Source organism: Onychostoma macrolepis, chromosome 11 (genome assembly GCF_012432095.1).
Source record: "Onychostoma macrolepis isolate SWU-2019 chromosome 11, ASM1243209v1, whole genome shotgun sequence".
In the NCBI taxonomy this organism is placed as follows: Eukaryota; Metazoa; Chordata; class Actinopteri; order Cypriniformes; family Cyprinidae; genus Onychostoma; species Onychostoma macrolepis.
Genome location: NC_081165.1, coordinates 12217778 through 12240788, shown reverse-complemented (window position 1 = coordinate 12240788; position 23011 = coordinate 12217778). Strand labels below are relative to the sequence as shown.

The 23011-nt window shown below is 36.8% G+C and overlaps 1 protein-coding gene across 3 annotated transcripts in view; it reads right to left on the bottom strand.

The window, feature by feature from the left end:
* xxylt1 (xyloside xylosyltransferase 1) overlaps positions 1-23011 on the bottom strand; it is an 80993-nt gene that overhangs the window by 18455 nt on the left and 39527 nt on the right. For 2 of the 3 annotated variants that reach the window (XM_058791876.1, XM_058791878.1), the window contains exon 5: positions 10859-14056. In XM_058791876.1, coding sequence (XP_058647859.1) covers positions 13660-14056 — 397 coding nt within the window. In that variant the 3' untranslated portion in view covers positions 10859-13659. Of the gene's footprint in view, positions 1-9379; positions 9441-10858; positions 14057-23011 lie in introns of those variants that run through there. The other variant, XM_058791877.1, reaches the window with a different exon arrangement.

The following is a 23011-nucleotide window of genomic DNA, read 5'->3' as shown; positions in this document are numbered from 1 at the left end:
TGCTTTATTAAGGGAAATATATGTGTCATCCAGAAACAACATGCATCGCTACAACCCAAAAGCACCTCAGCGGAAAGTGGCCACCTGGATGTGAAGTCCAGACAGTCCATATAGGCCATTCTTTCTAGTGACCTTGTTTACAAGTGAGACAGACTGAATCTCGCATTTTCCAAGCTGTCTGTAAAGCCGTGGCTGCCAAGCAGATGGACAAATCATTGTTCTGCTCACAAGACAGATGAATATACCACTGTCACAAAATGAGGAGAGATGACAAACAGAATAACGCCAAGGAATCTAGGCTGACAGCAAACACACACCAACCCAGGCTTGTCATGCCTTTTATTTAGGTCCATTGGCAACATCTTCCCACTCTCAGAGCAGTTTGTGATGTTGTCTGGTTCAGACTAGCAAATTTCCCGAGGAGTCACAAAAAGTCAGAGTAGATTAAGTCATAAAATCAATTTAGAGAGACTATCGTCAGCATTATGGCAGTCAGAGGAAGCAAAGAGCCATTCTGAGGAAGTAAACAGACACCATTGTGTTTTAGAAAGCTCAAATAAAAAATTAAAAAAGGTGTAGAATTTTCTATGAAACTATTTTTACTATCAAGCTTCTTTAAAACTATTTTTATTCAGCAACTGCTTGTAAATTTCACAAACAATTAAGAAATAAGTACCTAACATATTGAATTAAACATGAAATAAAATAATCTATCTATCTATCTTTGAAGCTACTTTGAAATTATTTTTATTCAGAAATTGCAAGTAAATTTTACAAACAATTACAAAGAAATAGCAAGTAACATGCGGATGTGAAATTAAACATGAATGTGAATTAGAATTAGTGAATACATCTGAAAAAAAAAAAAAGAATCATTATCATTGAGAGGTGAACGTGGGAGTGATTTACACAAGGATGCTAACACGTGCCATTGCTTTTCAAACAATAGCAAGTGTGTTTTGGGGTTGTCTGTATTTTGGGCTTTTAGCAATACAGCCTAGACTACTAAACTTCCAATAACCCACACAGCTCACCAAATGAACCTAACGAACTCAATGAATCACACTGCTGACAATCTAACTGGAAAACCATCTGCAGTAAACAATAAATGAGATTTATAAAAAAATAAACAAAAGACCCTTCATATGCCATCTACCCCTGAAAATGCCTCTCTTTGTATCTGCGGATTGATGTCAGAAGGTCAGATATGAATCATTACTCACGTGCTGGCTCAATAAAGATTAATAATCAGGTCACACACGTGATGAGACAGCAGGAGAAGTTTCACACATTCAAAGCATGAATGATTTCTATGAATAATTACTGAATATAACTGCTGTGAAAGCTACATAATTATCATAACTAGTTACGGTACATAATAACAGTGACAAAAATGACACCGCATGTACTGTTGTAATGTGAGACGGGCTTTCGTTCTGTATGATGAAGCAGATGGTCTTGTTCTATCGGATTCCTGAACAAGACACTGTTTCGTACACAGCGTGTTCTGAGAGATTGTACAGAAGCTTCTAGTGTAATCATTGTGACAGCTCCACCTGAATGATGCTGGAGCCACACAGGAATTGAAGGACTTTTGCAGAACTTAGAACTTAACAGACAAAAAATATATGCAAAACTATCATTGTCTATCTGTCTATCCATATCTATCAACCTATCAATCAACATTATGTTTTCAAAACCCATTTCACAACAAGGCAACTCAGTTCAAGGAATGAGATATCATTCATAGTGATAAAATATACAATATGAAACACATACAATTCTAAACATCAATAATAAATACTGAATCTTGTTTTTGAATAGTGGAGACCAGGACTAGTCGTTACACAGGAAAGTGTTAAGTAACAAGAAGGTTTTAAATCAGAAGTCAAATTGCGCAAATGCTTGTTTTTGTCCTAGCAGTGGTTTTATATGGATCCTCTGGATTTCAAAACATTTGAAAACAAGACATTTTGTTGTTGTTATGAATTCTGTCCTTCAAATTCAGTTCAAATTTCAATAGCTGTTGTGGAAAAAATTAAAAACAAAACCTGTTTCATGATTTTTTTACCCCATAAATGTCTTACTATTTAAATTTTGCTGAAAAGCCTACAATATACTGTTTAATAGCAGGTTCCTATGGTGATAACTGATGCCAAGAATTTAAACTGTGTCAATACAGAAACTTTTAGTTTTAAAAACAATAATGCCATGAGAAATATTCACTGAAATAAAAGAAATAAATAAAAAGTAAAAAGTGCGACAACTACCACTTTGCTCTTCTCATTTGCTATGAGGTGGAAGAATCTTTCTCTCACTTTTTTTTTCTGGCTTCAATTTTCACCATCCATATTTCCAGATGTGCAATATTTTTTTCACTGTGTTGTTTCTGGCAATAAGGAGCTAGATAAACTACTTGTATGATGGGTATCTGACACATTCACGATGCGATTTCAAGTTTTCCTTTGTCTTTGGAGTGTTACAAGCTGTTTGTGCACAGATAAGATCCCTGAAGTTGCAAAGACTAAAGTCTCAAAACCAAAGAGCTATTCTTTATAAAAGTTACAACTCGACCACGCCCCCCTAAAACGGCTCATTCAAACACGCCCCCACATGTCTACGCCACGGTGTGAGGAGATTTGTAAAACACCGCCCAAAGGTATACTCAATGAAAGAGGGAGGGACTTTTATTCTCTCTGTAGTATAGTTGCTGCCGCCGGCGCCTTGTCCTGGAGACGTTGTGTTTCGTTGTGAAAGTGAAGCTACTTTGTTTGGGCTTCCAAAAGAGGACACAGCTAGAAATCAGTGGTTAAGTTGTATTTACAACACTGTTCCAGAACAGTTCAACCCAAATATTAAGAGTGTGCTTCGTTTTTTACGGAGGACTATTTCCTGAACCTGGGAGTAGCCTGCCAGCTGTGCTCAAAGACTGTTTCTATAAAGTGGGGCAAATCCAACTTTGCAAGTGCAGTCTGGTGCTTCTGACTCACAGCCTGTAAGTTTGTTTTCATATTTAAAGACTTTGCCACTGACTATTCAAGCGCGAGTTTTGAGCAGTGTAGAGTAGAGCTTGTTGTTTTTCGTTTCTACAATCACAAATGCAGACATGGTAATGTTTACGCGACGTGTAAAAAGACATTATAAGTCATTATAATCAGTAATTATGTCCCCACTGGATGCAACAAATGCCTCGTTTGTAAAGGGTTTTATTGTTTTAGTCTCATCGCACCGGGACACGGTATCACAATATGGTAAGGGGCGTAACATTTCCGTCTCACGCTTGAGGTATTCAGTCAATCACAACGCACTGGATAGCTGGCCAATCAGAGCACGCCTTGCTTCTCAGAACGATGAGCTTTGTAAAAATAGGCGCGTTTCAGAAAGGCGGGGCTTAGAGGAGCAACAATAATGTACAGTATGTGGAAAATAATGTGTTTTTTGAACCTTAACACATTGCATTACACCAAATACACAAAATAATGTTCTTTTTAGCAACGTCATATGACCCCTTTAAACAAATAGTATTGTTCCTCTGTATTCCCTCACTTGTTTTTGTTCTCCTACAGTATATCATATTTTTGTTGAAATTTAAAGTGTTTTTTTTTTTTTCACACATTTAATGTACAAATTCACATCAAATATACAATCAAATTAACTGCAAAAGAAATAAACACTTATTTGAGGGCAACACTGATAGATGATCAGTGCACAATCAATAGGGTCTGATTAATGTTCATAATGTGACAGCTGATGTGGTGATTTCTGCAGTGGTTCTGCCAAAGTGTCTGGGACGGGATGGGCTCACGGCCACTGCGGGAATAAACTCTAGATGTGTCCTCCTCTCAACTCACAGATGGAGCTAGTCAAGCTTTCACGTGAAATTGGGCCATCTATTGATTCTGTGACAATGCCTGCAACTGACTTTTTAAACGTGCGTTTGTGAAAGGTACTGTAGAAAAACAGACAGAAAGAAAGAGAAACCAAAGTAAGAGAGAAAATATAAAATAATTACAGAGAAAACGGTAATTCAGAGTACAAAGAATAAAGCATTCCATTCATTTTTCTGAGATTTTTCAAGCTGTTCGTTTTCAACATTCATGGAAAGACTTTACACATAATGCAGCTGTCAGCAGTTTTGAGATCAGCTTTTGATCGTGTCTGAGGGGAGAGAGCAGCTTTTTAAAGAACAAGTCCTTGCACTTTTCTGCTCGGATACCCAAAAACTTTCTCCTGAGACTGTGGCCTGGAAAGTTTCACTGAAGAGGTTTAACAGATGATAAAAACTCAGAGAGTGGTCGGAGGTTTCAGAAGAGAGAAAGAAAACCTGCTGTGAGGGAAATAAAAGCAGTGAGGGCCAATAAGAACTTTGCCACTGAATACTAATACTGAAGTTACCGAAAAAGTCTTCATTTGATTCATATAAACTTTTCACAACTTGCTGTTTGCTATCTCAACACTATTATACAATAGAATACATTATATTATTAACATAAATTATGTAAACATTATATAAACAGAATGTAGGCATTTAATAATGAACTTCTTCATGATGAATTTGGTGTCACTGTGCTTTACAACTCACAGCAAATTACAGTACAGAAACCGGTTTATTTTTGGATCCCGACACCAATCAGGGTGAAGACTCAACATATCCATCTGGATCTCTACATGATCCATCTGAAAGGTGGATTAAAGAGATGGATCTGACAGAAGATTAAAGAAAAGGTGCGGTGTCTATGGAAGGTGTATTATTTGCGACGTCTGACTATGTCAGCAGGGATTCTCTACTGATATCCATTATATCTGCCTCCAGCCGATTTCCCAGCTATCATGTCTGCAAGAGCCACAAGGGAGAAAGAGTGGTTTATCCCAGACCATCACACTGACCTACATTTTGTGACACATTTCTGATGTTCAACCACATGCAACAGTTTCTTGTAACTCCATGAGTCATCAAAGAGAACCTACAGAGACTCTGAAATAAGCATCAGTACTGATCCACGATGCCAATTCCACACAATAAAGCAATCACATTAACACTGGCCAGGACAACAGGGTGAGAGATGTTACAGTGACTCATTTTAAAGTGCGTGAAGGGATAATTGTCGTGAACAAAAGAGGAGTATGAATGTGTATAATTTTATAACAGGTCAATGGGGGAAAATGAGAAGAAAGATGTTATTATATACAGTTCAACATGCAAACTGATGTTAAATGGAAAACCTGGTGAGAGAACCTGGGAAACTTATCCAACCACAATTGTAACCAGCATGGTTTTAAAATCTCCAGTCCTTAGAGCCCATCATGCACTCAGAACCGACTTTGCCCCATTTACTAATAACTGTATCTGCTTCAGGGAACATTTCCCATTTCCATTACCAACCTGCACGTGTCTCTCGTCCATCAGATCTGAATAAAAGCCACAGCAACCCAAAGGCCAAAATACAGTTCATTTATATCATTTGTGCTTGCAGCAGTTGCAGAAGCAGAGTAAATATATTTTAGTAATATTCACTTATAAAATACACATCCCTGGTCTAATTTATCAGTTTGTAATGTTAAAATATTAAAATATTCATGCACACTTTTGTTTAGTTTACACTTCAGTTTTTTTTTTCATGATACTTTGATGTATAGAAAGCAAAATATATAAATGAATTAACTAATTAATTAAAAAAATTGAAATATCAAAAACAAAATGAAGTCTGGCGGACATTGTTTAGTTGGATAACATGTTTCAATCTGAAATACGATGCATTACAGAAGTAAAACTTTAAATGTAAGGCTTTATGTCCATCAACGTGTGAGCTTTTCAGTTCTCTTCTTTGCCAATTAAAACGGCATAATGTTCACGGAGACTAAGACTAGCAAAACTCTGAGTCAATTGATAATCGCACTGCTGTCATCGCCAACCAATCAGCTCATAAATCAGTGAGAAAACTGTGCTGAAGAGCATTTTGTTAGAGTGAAAAAAGATTTCAACTGCCAGAGAAGATCAATTGCAGACATCAATATTTCATTAATGTTTCATCTCATATTGCGATCACTCTTTACTCAAGCCTACAGTGCAATATTAGTTAATTATTTGAAGATTGCTGCAGTTTTTGTTTTTTTTCCTCACAGTGAGTTTTGTTGTGTTACCTTATGAGGCCTGCAGTTCCGGCAGCGTTTCTCTGTGATGGAAAGATTATGAGAGCTGTATAACAGAAACACCTTAATTTGTTGACCTTTAAAGGTCAGTGAAACGGAGATAGCTGTAGCTGAAATATGGCTTCGACATGAGAAAATCAAGGACATTCAAACACCCTTTAAATGCTAAACGGTCACAGTCCAGGCTGAGATCCATCTGAGGGTATATGAGTATAGATGTGATACTTCTGTCACCATGTCCCTATTTCCTCCTACATACTGACATGGCAACAGACCGTCAGCGTTCAGTCATTATGGTGAGCGGTGACTCAACGAGCTAAAAGCACATGTGTGAGAACAGCAGGCTATTGATAACACACACATTCGTCAGATCAAATCTCTTCTCAAAGTCAACCCTATTTACACTGATGTTCAAAAGTTTGGGGGCAGTAGGATTTTTTTAATGACGTTGTCCTTATGCTCATCAAGGTGGCATTTATTTGATTTAAAATATAATAAATCAGTAATATTATGAAATATTATTACAATTTTAAATAACTTATCTATTTGAATATATTTTAAATATAATTTATTTCTGATGGCAAAGCTGAAATTTAGGCTTCATTACTCCGGTCTTCAGTGTCACATGATCCTTCAGAAATTATTCTAATATGCTGATTTTATGCTCAAGAAACATTTCTTATTATTATCTGTATTGAACAGTTTTATATCTTTGTGGAAACCATGAAACTTTTTTTTCAGGATTCTTCAAAGAATAAAAAGTGAAAAAAACAAAAAAAAAAACAGCATTTATTTAAAAAGCATTAGAAATGTCTTTACGGTCATTTTGATTTTTTCAATAGGTCTTTTCTGAAGTATTAATTTCTTAATTAAAAATATCTTACAACTCTTCTTTTTTGGGAAAAGAGAGAGAAAAAAAAAAGTCTGTAAGGTCCACTTTTACAATCCATTTAATTCCAGATGGATAAAATTATGTAATATCCTACATTTGTTTCTTGAAATGTCACATTATGACATTAAAAAGGTTTCAGACATCATTTCATCTTGACTTTACTAGTATCTATCCAAAAACCTTTCTTATTTTAATGATTGACAACAGTAAGAAAAACTGGGCCATGTCTAAAGATGGCACAGAAAGATTTCCACCAGTGGCTGGGCATAAAGTTCATGGAAGCATATTGCACCTGGGTAATTTAACCTTATTATCCCAGACCATCATTTTTGAAACTCAATTTTAGGCACAATGCACAGCTTTCATTTCATCTGGCAGGAATCCAATGATATCCATCACTAACTGACTAAATGACACTAACTGACTTTCCAAAAAAAAATAAAATAAAAGGACTGCTGAATTCACTGAGAGATCACCCTCAGTTAAAAATACATACCATACATATAGAAGGCAATATTTTCCACGAGAAGAAACCCTAAGAAGCTTTGTTACTTAAACTGAAACAGAAAAAAACATGCATGAGACATGTATCATTGCATTATAAACTAGATTTGGAAATTTTGTCTATGATAGTATGGTCCCTAAATATGTTCAAATAGAGCACACCTGTCTTCATGATGTTCTGGTCCCTGTCTGAACATTCAATGTAAATCTTTATGTTTTTGCCTATTTTATAATCTAACCAAAGTATTAAAAAAAAAAATGTAAAAAATTTAAATCAGATCACTAAGAACAACAATAGCACACAATTTGATATCTCATATATTATATATTATCCAACTGTACATTCTTTTACTTTCACTTTTCAGTTTAAAAACTTGTCAACCAATTCTCAAAGGGATGCATCCTGTCTTTTCTTACCTCCCCTTGATGTTAGGTAGAGCTGCAATTCAATGAGATTTCATCATTTCATAATTTCTGATGAAATCCTAGTACCCTACAGCACTTCTGCCAACACACAAAGCTCAAAGGAGAAAAAAAGAAAAAGAAAGATGTGAAATGATGTTCATTTGGGTGCATTTCAATTTCAAAGTTCCCAATGTTCAGAACAGTGAGTCACATCACCAGTCTGAATGTGTTCCATCAAATAATAGAACAAAAGTAAATTGGATGTCCTGTGTTCTGCCAATGCATCTGTAGGATAATAACATTATGTGAAAATCATCATTTAAAGGGATAGTTCCTCCAAAAATAAAAATTCTGGGTCCCACTTTATATTAGGTGGCCTTAACTACTATGTACTTACATTTAAATTAATCATTTGGTACGATGCACTTATTGTGTATATGTTTTTACATTGTACTTATATATTTTAAAAATACCTATATGCAATTGCATCTGTAATTACATTTATAATTACACTGTTGACACATCCCTTATACCTTAACCCACCCTTAAACCTACCATACCACCAAACCTGTCCCTAACCTTACCCATATCCCACCTCAACAGCAGAAAAAGTGTTTTGCAATAGAATATGAACACAATAAGTACATTGTACTTATTTTTTGATGTAAGTACATAGTAGTTAAGGCCACCTAATATACAGTGGGACCAAATTCGGCCATGATTTATTTACCATCTTGTCATTACTAACCTGTACAGCTTGCTTTCTTCTGTGGAACACAGAAGAAAGAAGTGACTTTTCAATAAATGAAAGTCACAGGACACCATTGAGTTTCATTGTAATGGAAAAAAAAAAGGTCTTACGGGTTTGGAACAACATGAGGGTGAATGATTAATGACAGAATTTTCATTTTTTGGGTGAACTATCCCTTTAAAAACAAAATAATGGATATTTAGTTCTAAAGAATCACACTGAAACTTTCTTTTATTTTATAATAATTCACCTGCACTAATAGAATTATATAACTAGATTTAGCAAAAGATGATACCCAGTGGGGTCTAAAACTAAATTGAACCCCACTGACATGTATTGAACCAAGATATGCATAATTAAAACATGCATACAATGGACATTGTTGAATAAGTAACGTAAAAGAAAAAAAAAATGTAATGAAAGCAACTGGAATTGAATGTCTTGAGCTGGACATTTATTTCTAAAGTATCACACAAACACTTTCAGAATCATTCATTTTATAATAATGCACCTGCACAAAATTTTATATAACTCATTTCCAGATTTATAGGACAAACCATCAACGGATGCACCTGGTGCTTCCATGACAATAAACAAACAAAAATATCAGGATACAATTTTAGGAGTGGAAAAATAGGTTAGTGTGCTACAGTAATGTAGGTCAGTGCTCACCTCACCTGCAGCTTTCTTAGTGTGAGCAAAGCCCAAATGACCGACATCTTGCTGACAACCGAGGGCCTGAGGAGAAGGGGACAAAAAACATAATTTCATCCGGCTGAAAAGGAGGGCTCGGGTCTGTTCATGCCCCCTCACAGGCTTTACAAATGTCATGTGTGACGTGATTCAGCTTATTGAGTTACAGAGCAGTCGACCAGCATCTCGGCCAACATATGAGCTCGGATGTATGGGAAATTAATATTGATATAAATGATATATAACGACTGCAGTTCACAGCTACACAAGTCTGACCTACATTTAGAGTCCCAGCTACAGTTTACTCAAAGTGAATGTATTTACCAAAAGAGCTCTCATCCATCAAGGTAAGGGTTTACACTGCAGATGCCTCTGTACTGAAATTATTTATATGACAGAAGTGCTTAGTTTAATAACAAGATGCATCCGTGTTGATCAATTAAACACATACCTGAGGAATAAAAGACTCCATGGCAACTAATAACCAGCAATATAATCATGTGAACTAAAGCAAGCATCACTATGACTACTGCTAGGGATTTAAACGAACCCCTAACTGGATTTGCAACATTAAAGTGAAAGAATGTTATTAAATTTCAATGCACTGATAAAAAATAGCCTATATACAAAGTGAAGGCTTTACAATAATATAATATGCATACTTAGATGCTTACCAAGGCTGAATTTCTTTGATTAAAAACACAGTAAAAACTATAATATTGTGAAATATTACCATTTAAACCATTCAGAACACAATAGCAAAAATTGGGAAAGCACATTTCAACAGTCAGCAACTAAGTAAGCAGGGACAAGCAAACCTCAGTATTGTCTTCAGAAAGGGACACTACTAGGGACAATGCAACAGTATTATGACACAAGCCTTATATAGTTGAGGATTGGAGAACAATTTAATATGAAGTAGGGATGAATCAGAAAATAATCTTTTGGGGAGGTTGGAGCCGGATTAGCCCTCAATTCTGCTGTTAATTTTAATCATCAAGTTGATATTAACTGCCACTCTGAGATGCTTTATACATAAATCATGTAAATACAGAACACGAGGAGGGCATAAGACAGAGCAGGGGGACCAAAGAAGACTCTCAGAAGCAGCTGACAAATAGGAAGAAAATCATGATGATTGTGTTGTGAGGTGACAGAATTTAGGTCACATCGCCGCTTTGATTTCTTTTACACTAATGCTGCAAAACACTGCCAGCTCAGACAATGCTGTGAAAATTGGAACAAGTTGAAACTGGGATAAAGGACACAAGCCTCCGCAAAGCACATTAGGACGCTTGATCAAATAAGCGAAACCCATCCTGGATATTCAACTGCAGAGTCATCTACCAACTGTAAGAGCTCCACTTCAAAATGAAACTGATATAGCGATACTACAACATGCAAACACATGTAGACTAATGCTACATGTAGAATACTAACACATAAAAGAAAGAGAAATGTAGTAGGATTATATAAGGACATTTTATTCGGACCACCAAGACATTTGCATGGAGATAAAGATATATTACATATATTACAAATTTGATGCGCCTTCACTTTTGGAATTTTGTTAATTAATACATTCAATTTCTATGACAACAAGTGTGTATTACATTCAATACTCAAAATTGAAGGACAAACAGATGGTTATGTAGAAAGAATAAACTGTACTACATAGAAGTGTAGTTTGTGGAGGTCTTATTAAGTTTTCCTTATACTAAGATCTTGTTTTGTTCCATAAATCTTCCCTGAGAGATTCCTTTGGGGGGAAAAATGTTCATGGAAAACAAGGTATTATTAGTAAAGTCTTTATGAGCCTATTGTTCAAAAGTTTGGGGTTGGTAAGATTTTCAAAAAAAAGAGAGAAAAAAAACAGACTAGGCATGTTGCGGTAATCACAGTATGCTGAATTACCACAATCTTGACATAAGTTGCAAAAATGTTGCCATAATACAGTATAACAGGTTTAATACCGTAGAACTGAACATTTAAATACAATAAAGCAATACACAGAAATGTATAAATCAAACAAATGTTTCAAACAGATTAAAGTGCAAAAGAATTATAAAGAACAATACATTTGTTACAGAATTTATTCTTTGTTAAAAATACGGCTGTTCATGTTAGCTCAGGTCTATTAAATAATACATTTACAACTTTTGATTTTAATAAAGTGTTATTAAATGTTGAAATGAACTAAGATTAATAAATGCTTTAGAAGAATTTTTCATTGGCAGTTTATTTTAACTAATGAATTAACTAATGGAGCCTTAATATAAAGTATATCCGAACAATAAAGAATCAAAACATTTAAAAAAATATACATACAGGTGCTGGTCATATAATTAGAATATCATCAAAAAGTTGATTTATTTCACTAATTCCATTCAAAAAGTGAAACTTGTATATTATATTCATTCATTACACACAGACTCATATATTTCAAATGTTTGTTTCTTTTAATTTTGATGATTATAACTGACAACTAAGGATGCCATTATTCAAAGCCATTATTGGCCGATTCCAATATCAGTCCGATAATATCGTGGATCCCTACTTTTAGGGCATAGTATAAGTAGGCGAATTGGGACACAGCAAGAGTAGTGCAGCTGCTTTGTTTACAGGGTTTCCAGGGTAACGGCTGCATTTCTGCTGTTCCATCAGCGCCATCTGCTGTCAGAGTGAATGTGCGCTTTCATTCAGTGCATTTACTTCACTCGTTCCGCCACGCGCTTCTCATCCGTGTTGGGCTTGTTTACATCAGAGTGTGTATGCCTCTTTGACGCAACATACAGCTGTGTTGTGCATATTCTTAAAATGCATTCCAAAAAAAGAATAATCTGTAATAAATAATTATTCACAGTATTTTGAAGTACCCATGATAACAATATTGTTCTTTATCGTGATATATTGTTTTACCGAATACCAGTACATGAATCTTTCCTACCCCCAGCTTTTGAAAGATAAAGTACAAATTAAGATTTACACGAAAATATGCTCTGCTCATCTTTCAGGATGAGACCCAATGAAAATTTATACACAAAGAAAACAGGAAAAAAGCATGAATACTTCATGTGATTGGACTAGCAGATTAAAGGTTAATTAGTTAAACACTTTGCTTTTAACTTGATCAGGCAGGGTCTAAAACAGCTAGAGAAAAAAAAACATGACCGCACTTCCCAACAAAACAAAAGACAAATTCACTGAAAATCCCGAAGACACGCAGTCCTTAACCTCACCATGCTGGACACAGAAGAGCTTGAAGTGGGATCTCATGGCTGCCTGCCAAAACATGTGAGGCCTGATTACTAAGTTCTTTCTCTTTGGCCTGTTAATTTGACATTGCACAGGTTATTACGAGCAATTCACACAACCCCGCAGAGTTTTGCCAACAGCAACATCGCTCAATAAATGCCAGCCAACCACAACAGCTAGTGCTCTGCCCTCAAATCTAGCGCATATCTCCCTCAGAGCAGAGGCTGTTCCCTTTAGAATATTCCAGCAAATCCCACTTCCACATTTCTCAGGCGGATCAGACCACTTCGGCAAGAATGAGACCTCCGATCAGAGATGTTATCGTGGCTATTCTAAGGCGATTCAGTTGCACATCACAGAGAAACGGCTTTCCAAATCAGCGCATAAATACTCAGGAAAATGGGTCAACACCCTTTCCCCCTCGTTTCTCATCATCGCTGCATAAAAACATTTGCGAATGAGTGGGAAATGTGGCTTAAAGTGGGAATTCATTTCACAGAATTGAAGATAAGAGAAGTTAAAACAGCAATTCTCTCCACATTTTAAAGTGAAGATAAGTGGTACCTTAATGTGACTGCAAGAGTGCAACTGCACCTGTAAACAATACAGTGTGAAATTAGAAGGAGAAAAAGACTCTCTGATTGGCTCTTTCACAACCTGCTGTCTAAGAGTGATTTGACGAGACACCTGCATGAGGAAAGTCAGACTACTGAGAGTCAAAGGCGCACTGCATTATTTAAATAAAGAAAAACAACTGGTATTTAAGCCAGAGTTTCTTTTCAGTAACTTTGGAAAGGCACCAACAGCCTCAGCGGTGTTAAATGAATGATTAATGTGGTAATGGCTGGACTATATTGCGTAAATGTGATTAGTCATGGGAATGCTGCACTATTAGCACCTCTAACAATGAGCCCCTTCAGCCTTGGTCCACTTGATTTAAAGTTGTTCAAGATGTGCAAACAAAATGAGTTTAATCTAAAAGTTGGCATTCAAAGGCGCACTTTGAACCTCAATCATCGGGTATGGGAGTGTTGCAATTGCCGTGGTAGATGTGCACTGGCTCATCGCAGCGATAGTACAGCTGGAAGACGTCACCATACCCGTGTTCCCTCCACCATGTGCAAAGCTGTCGGTTCCAGCCACAGGACAATGGGTAAAATAGTTCCCTGTACTCCATCCCGATCATCGTGAAGAAATCCTGATCACCCAGGTGGCCCCGGAAGTGGTATTTCTCCGCAAGGCGAGCCACCCGCTCGGGCTCCAGAAGCTGGTTGTATAAGGTAGAGTGACGCATGGCGTCGAGGTTCAGAAGCATTACGCCGCTGTTGAAGCCCGGCAGACCGTCTGGTGGAGGGTCACCCACACGGGACTTGGGATTCTCTTTGCGGTACTGCCAGAAAGTGTGCCTACGACACATAGAGAAGACAACACAAAGAAGAATTTAAGCAAAGAATCATAGCTTTACTATATCTAAATTTACAGATGTGAACAAACCCATAACTTCACCACATAACTTGCCCCACACTCTACTACAAACATGACACATTAACATTATTGTGCAGATGGTTGTAGAGAGGTGTGCTATTATTTTGTAATTGATTTTACCCTTCCAGCATACAAAGAAATATATATATATATATATATATATATATATATATATATATATATATATATAAAAATAAGAAAAATGTAAATGTAAATTTAAAAATGTAATTAATTAAACAAAATAAGAAGAAATATAAATAAAAACGTTCACCTTTTGGGACAAAACAAATACAATCTTTTATCATAAAAATGAAATGTAAAATAAAATGAATAATAATAATAATAATAATAATATGTATTGAAAATGAAATTATTATTATGTATTCAAAATACAAATTATAAAAATGTGTTTTTAAAATACAAATTACAAAAATATATATAAAATAAAATAAAATAAAATAAAATAAGGCAATGGAGGAAAGACCCAAGCCACATATAGGAATCATAAGGGACTTCTGACATCCTAGCAACCATCTAGCAATGCACTTACAACCACTCAGAACACCTATGAAACTGCATAGCATTATTTTTGCAACAATTCTGGGCAAAAATATGATTCTACTCAAGTTTTTGTTCTCAATCTGAAGCTTTTTTGCCAATAAATCAGTTTCTAGCTTAAGTATTAATAACTGGAATGACAGTAATGCGGTTTCAGGGAGTAGAGACTTCATTGAAGAATAGAGAAGTTAACAAAAATAAGTAAGCAAAAATAAATAAATAAATAAAACATAAAAAAAAAACAGTAGAAGAACAATCATTGTTGCATAAATCACAGAAAATTAAAAAAAGAAAAGCATAAAGGCCTAAAAACAAATTCTTTTTTCTCAGCTGTTCTACAACAGACATCAACATGGCTGTAAGCTTGAGGTGAACTTAACTTATGTGGCTTGTGGCAAATCCTGAAAATGTCTAGCATGTTTTTTGAGTGAAATGACATTTAGTGGAGATGCAGCATGCTGGGGGCAGGTGAAGTCCCAAGACCACGCACTGCTCTTAACGAAAACTGTGGAGTGCTGAAACCAAGCTTATTCAAAGTAGCTTTGATCCATCAAGTCAATGCCCCCTGCAGGGAATTCCTCAGAGGTTCTCCTGAAGTTCATAGATGCTCTCTTGCTTTTAAAAAGTCCAAGCTGGGTTGGAAACAACAAAGAGATTTCTGAAGCTGCTGCTCCTGGACCATTCATTTGACAGCAGGAGAAGAGAACCAGACAGGATGACACAAACTTGAAGCTTTTATCTTTCTCCCAGAGACTCCAAATTAGTGCAACTCCAGTCCATAGGAGCATTTCGGAGAGAATGCTTGCTCAAGACAACAGGAGCACAGGAAAACAAGAACATGACTAAAACACTAACTCAGAGGGCTCTGTCAGCGCTTTGATGGTGCTGCTCAAAGAGCTTTTAGAAATTCCTGCTCCTCTAAAGAAGTCTTTTTCATAAAGTTCAGGTATAAAATCATTAGCTTAATCTTTTGCATAAAGGCTTGTCCTGCGCATTTTATTTTTAAAATGCAGATAGCAAATTTGCATGTGCAGTACTAAGGTGTAAAAGACAAGGGACACTGAAAATTTGGTCAATGTTTGCTCAACCTCATGTCATTTCAAACCTGTATGACTTTCTTTCTTATGTGGAACACACAATATGAAATTGAAGAGTCCAAAAGTTTCAAAATAGACAAAAAAGCAACACAAGAGTGTTGGCCTGGCCTATTTGGTTAACATGTTTTATGAAACAGGCTGTAACACAGTTCGTAGATCGGGAAGAAGGAGGCGGGAACCGGCGAACATTCAAACAAAGTTTTAATAAAATAAACAAACATCAAAGTAAAGCGGCAGCCCCTCACGGACGACTGCCGCACATAAAATACAAAATAAAAGTCCAGGCCTGGTCCTCTCTCGTCTTCCACTGTCGTCACTCCTCCTTTTATCCTTCCGGAGCTCCTCCGTGGGACTCGAGACCGGCGAGTGGCGCAGGTGTCGCTCATTATCATTAACTCCACCGGCCTCGCTCCGTTCCCACGGCTCTCGGCCCCGCCCCACTCGCCACACAGGCCTCGAGGTGTTAGAAGTCAGAAGACACTATAGCAGATGTGTCAAACTCAGTTCCTGGAGGGCCGGAGCCCTGCAGAGTTTAGCTCCAGCCCTAATTAAACACACCTGATTCAGCTAATCAAGTCCTTCAGGCTTATTTGAAAACTACATGGTTTGTGTGTTGGAGCAGGGTTGGAACTAAACTCTGCAGGACTTCGGCCCTCCAGGAACGGAGTTTGACACCTCTGCACTATAGTTAATTTATGATTTTCCGTCTGTCTGAACCAAAGAAATAAAAGCGATCATATTTTTTCCATTGCATCGAATCGCATTGTGTTGAATCTAATCGAATCGCACTGCATCGTAATAGGGGTGAATTGTATCGCATCGCTGCTTCATATGTATCTTCAATGTATCGTATCGTTGGCTATGCATCGAGATGCGTATTGCATCGGCCTCAGTTATGGAGATGCACATCCCTAGTCATGAGACATGAGAAACTCAAGGCATGATTATTTTGAGGTGGCCTATTCCTTAGATAAAGATGAATGCAGCCTCAATCCAAGCCCTAAAACCTGCAAAAACAAGCATATTTCTAAAGCAGTTTCTAAAGTTCTGTGCATCTCTTTGCCTTTAATTCCAGCACCAGCGGATCTGAGGTGGCATGACACGGAATATTTAGGACACCCTCTGTGAGTCTTCTTCTAATTAAATATTCATGAGGAGACGCAGCACTCTGATAAACGCTGCAAGTCAGATGTAAGGGCATGGCTGAGGCGCTTTGGGTCAGGAGGAGCGCGTGCCTGGGCCATCGCTAATGAACGAAGCTTCAGAAAGATCCCAATTATAGCTGCATTTTTCAGTCTTTAAATGGAATCTGTGAAGTCAGAGTAGAAAACAGCGGGTGTCACCACGCAAACGCGCATCAACAGTGTGGGTTGAGATAGCAGAATGGCAGCTTCCTGTGTCGTCTCTTCAGCTCAGCATCGGTACTTTAACACAAACAACTTTTCCCTGCTGTTTAACGGCCTCCTCCATAAACTCCAGAGGAATGTCAGATGGCACTTCCACATTTCATGCCTAGTTCTAGCGTCTTTTTTACAAGTGGCAAGACCTATTTGTCTGTTTGAGAGGATGTACGTGCTCTGTAGCACAAATCTAGAAGAATTCGTCACCATTAACAACTGGATGGTGTTTTGCTGTACATAATGACTCAGGAAAGGAAATGCGTTTATAATGGCATTGTGCAAACAAGTATACAATGGTATTTTTTCAATTCAAGAATCTTTGGAAAATATTATTTAACAGTTTACTTTAAGCCTAATGTGTAATGCATTATAAAAATAGCTTTAAATTAATGCCTAGTAATGCACCTTAAAATGCATTGTACAGTCTCATGAATAATTGTAACCACAGTTAATACATTATAACACTTAGTAATTCATTGTTACACCATGCATTTTAAATTCGATTATAATTATTTATGACAAGATGTAATGCATTACAAAGCACATTATGAATAATTATGATGCAGTATAGCCTTTAATGACCCTTCATAATGCATTATACATAAAGGCTTTAAGTACCTATTATTTAATCGTATGCATTACATTAAATGCTAACTATAAAAACAGCATCAGATAATACAGTTTCCCCCTCCCCCAAAAAATTTAAAAAATGCAATCTTCATCATAGTCGGTTCCACCACAGCATGCAGTTAAACATATAATATAATATACTATAATATAATATAATATAATATAATGACAGTGATCTATAATATAAAATAATAAAATCTATATTATAAAATAATATAATTATTAACATAATAAAAGTAAAATACATTTTAATATAATATACTATAACGTTTTATAAATATTATATTACATTACATTATATTATATTTTATTATATTATATGACATTGATGCATACATACAAGTGATTATCCTCAAAAAATATGGCCATTTTATTCCAAAAATCACTGTCATTTCACAATGCAAAACGTATTGGAAATGTTCACGTTTTACCAAACCAAGGTTTTTACTTTTAAAATGCTAGGCATTTGCAAGGGTGTTCTAGGTGGTTGTACAGCAAGATACAAATCAAAGTTTAATATTTAGAGTTAGCATTTTGTTCAAATCCCTAACTGAAAGTATGCATAACAGTGAAGCTACCCTTAGGAAACACCACTAACAAGGCAATACTTTCCACTGCATCTTAGCGGCTAATAGGTCCAGTGGGCTTTTACAAATGAAATAAACATTTCCTTTAAACTGTTTCAATCTGGAAAGAGCTTAGAATATGACAGCATTATGTGGCTATAAACAATCCATTTTTCAAGTCAAAAGCCAGAAATAAAAAAAATTGTGTTTTAAAAAACACCATGTGGCTTGTGTGCAAAAGAGCCACTCACCTGACACAACAGCACACAGCAATCAGCTGCTCAGTGCCTGAGTATTTCAAAGCTTTCTCCTTTATTAAAAACAAATTTAATGCCAATGGATTTGGTTTTTAGTACCAGTGTGAAAACCACAGGCACCCACTGTGACAGAAAGGAGGCCGTTTTAGTTACCAGAACAGTTTAAGATGTCCTGCCACTATCAAACACACATTTCTGACAACATTTCAATATTTAATTAAATATGCAAATTTATAAGAATAAATGCAGTGTTGCTGGTTTGACAAGTTCACTTTAAGTACAGACTGCTGCTTAGCACTTACCCTGTTACTTTACATTGCTAACTCAAAGTTTTAAAGGTGACATATCACCTTTTCCGTGTTTAAGTGCTATAATTGGGTCGCCGTTGCATCTACCAACCCAGCAAACGTGAATAAAAACAACCCAGTACATTTTTTTGGGTAGCCTTTTTCTGCAAGCTTGTGATTAGCTGCTCAGATTTCGCTCCCCCCATGACTAGAAAGGTATAGCATTATAATATTACCGGCCCATAATCTCCACGTTTCCACCCACGGCGCCACCATTGTGTTTTCGCAAGTGACACTGGTGTGTCAGCTCTAATGCATGGCGAAAGTTCAAGCAAAGCATGCTAACTGTCTTTGGCTGCACTGACGAGCACAGAACACTATTTGGAGTCCCAGCCTCAGAGGAGAAAGACAGCAGTGATTTATTGATCTATTTACTGTATATTACGCTGCCACACAGATCTAATATAAACATGTGATTTCTTTCCCATCTGTTTATCTTCACAGACAACTAACTGTTGTAACTCATGTGTAAAACATACATAAACAAATATAAACTTGTGTGTACTTGACAGTTTAAGCACAATAAGAAAAAGAGTACTCACATGCGTGTGACAGCTGCTTTCTGTGCGCGTGCTTCGGATGTGTGCACTTAGAAAACTCTATATCAAAAGTTTAAACTAATATGGTTCAAAACGCATGATTTCAGCACCATAGACATGACAATCAAAACCAAACAGATGTTTTTTTTTTGGTTGGTTTTTTTTAGCAGAGTACCCTGAGAAACTAGCTGTAAAGGCACAGCCCTATTCTGGAAAAGGAGGCAGGAGAGAATTTAAAGAAACATTCATGTTTCTGCTTCCACTCAAAATCTGCATTTTCAAAATGTTATAATAACTGTTTTGTGCGGTATTTTGATTGAAACTTCACAGACACATTCTGGGGACACCTGAGACTTATATTACATATTGTAAAAAGGGGCATAATAGAGGGTATGCATGCGACGCCACCATCTGACTGCATTGGTTTTCAACATGAATTCTGCGACAGAACACACAAAACACATCTAAAACAAGAAAGAGCTTTGCGATTGACTGTACAAATAGATGAGACAAGAAATCTGAGGTATATTTTTACAGACTCCCGAAAGCTACAGAAAAGAGAAGCAAATAAACCACTGCAATTCACAGAAACAAATGGACTCCATTATATATTGTATTGTTACATGCTGACAACTCATCAATTAAATATTTACCATCTTATATTCTGCATAACTGAATGTTTTTAAATAAACACTGGCAAAAACTTTTTGGGCTGGACGATATGACGACATTGACAACAGTGATCACTTGGATTTAGACCAACCTATTTTGTATTTCAAAATGCGTTCACAGGCTAATTTGCTTTATGTATTTCCCCGGCGTTGAAATCGGGCACATATAAATGCCAGATTCCTGGCTGCATGTGAATATCCATGGACCACTGGATATTTGGTAAGTTGTAAGGAACACTATATTGAGTCCCACAACCTTTAGTTTAAACTGATAATTGTTTGTTTAACTAGCGTTTTCGCAGTTTCTCCTATTAAATCATTTTGTTGCAGGCTCTTTTGTGGCAAAAGAGCCTGCTGTTTTGCCACCCTCAGTCCGGCTGAGGGCGCCTGTTCCAGCAGGAACCTGACATGAATGCATACCCTCTATAGGTCTCCCTTTAACAAAATGTTTTCAAATATTCCAATCCGATTGTCTGTAGCTTTAGGGGGTGGTTTACAGTCAGAGCAGCCTGAAAGGCAATGTCTGAGGCAGCTTTCTTTCATCTTTTCATCTTTTTCCACCATTTGTCCTCAATCATTTGAGGATGTCTGTGTCTCACCAGTCTGGAGTTTCCGCATTCACCTGCCACTGGGAAATGATCTGCTATTGCCCTCAAGCAAAGGAAGTCAAGCACCTATTTGAAATATGTCAAAAAGCAGCTCTCAAAAAATGAAAGAACCACCTGTGCTGAGCTCTTTGTGTTTTACATTCACAGTCTGTATGCCAAAAACAAGTTCAGAAACGAAAACAATGCTGTCATCTCCAAATGCCCTCTCATAATGCCTATGAACACTGTAGAGTAAAAGTCTGAAGAAAAACAGAAAAGGCAATTTTCTGCCAAGACATTGATCTGTTAAAGGGCACCTATTATGCAAAATCCACTTTTATATGGTGTTTGGACATAAATACACAACCACCCTACAATGATAAAAATCCACGCAGTCCTCATTTTTTCATCCTCTTTAAATCAAATCAGTCTCACAAGGCAAGCCGTTTTGATTCTCTATGCAATGTGACACACACACACACACACACACACACACACACACACATACATATATACATGTATATGAAGAGTTCAGATGCAAAAGCCCCTAAATGCCATCTGAAATTTTCTTCTAAAATGAGCATTTTTATTAGGCTGCTTATGTTTAGGTTCAGTAATTTTTCTCTAATAGCAATGTATAGGTCCTTTTCTACGCAATTAAAGTGAAATAACTGAACATAAATATAGGAGCCTGATAAAAAATGAAAATGCAACCCTTCTCTCAGAAAACTGTTGCAGTTGCAAATGTTTTGGTACTCGCATGGTTTTTTGTTTGCATTGGAACAACACAAAAAAAACAGAAGAAATGTCAAATCTGATACAATTCCACACAGAACCCAAAAAAATGCACTGTACAAAATTATTGGCACCCTTAACTTAATATTTGGTAGCACCCCCTTTGGAAAAAATAACTGAAATCAAACGCTTCCTGTAACCATGAATGAGTTTCTTACACCTCTCTACTGGAATTATGGACCACTCTTCTTTTGCAAACTGCTCCAGGTCATTCAGATTTGAAGGATGCCTTCTCCCAACTGCTGTTTTGAGATCTCTCCACAGGTGTTCTATGGGATTCAGATCTGGACTCATTGCTGCCCATTTCAGAACTCTCCAGCACTTTGTTTGTAACCATTTCTGAGTGCTTTCTGAAGTGTGTTTCGGGTCATTGTCCTGCTGGAAGACCCATGACCTCTGGTGGAGATGCAGCTTTCTGACACTGGCCACTACGTTGCACCCCAAAATTCTTTGGTAATCATCAGATTTCATGATACCGTTCACACAGTCAAGGCATCCAGTGCCAGAAGCAGCAAAGCGACCCCAAAACATCTTTGAACCGCCACCATGTTTGACTGTAGGGACTGTGTTCTTTTCTTTGAAGGCCTCATTTCTTTTTCTGTAAACAGTGCCATGATGTCCTTTACCAAAAAGCTCTACTCTGTCCACAGTACGTTCTCCCAGAAGGATTGTGGTTTTGTCACATAAGTTTTGGCAAACTCCAGTCTTGCTTTTTCATGCTTTTGTGTCAGGAGTGGTGTCCTCCTGGGTCTCCTACCATAGCGTCCCTTTTCATTCAGATGGCGATGGATAGTGCGAGCTGACACTGTTGTACCCTGTGTCTGCAGATCAGCTTGAATTTGTTTGGGAGTTAATCGAGGTTCTTTATCCACCATTCGAACAATCCTTCGTTGTAATTTTTCATTAATTTTGCTCTTGTGCCATGCAAACATACATATTCCAACAACAGTACCAAAATGTTGATGATGATGATGATGATGATGATGATAACCTCTGGGAACAGGAACCAAAGTTCAAAAGTTGACTGCCTGCTGACTGCTGAAATGCAGCATGCAACTTTTAATCTTGACAAAGCCCTTGGCTGAAGTTCAAAGCTGAATACTGTTATCTGATCTGCTATGATCTATGATACAGAGAAAAGAAATTGATATTCTAGCAGCGTCATTGTGAGCGTCATGATAATGATTATGCACTCAAATACAATTTTGTACTATTGCTTAAAAGACATAATGCTTGCACTTATCCTTTTAATCTCAGGGTACCTACAAAACAACACCAACAAAAAACAAAACAAAACGAAAGATCATTTTTTTATTAAATCAGTCTGGTAAGCAAAGATCAGAGCGGCTGGAATTCCCTTCAAATATGTGAACAGAATCAGGAAGAGTGATCTTATGCAATGGGTTTGTGAAATATTAAAAATGGCGCT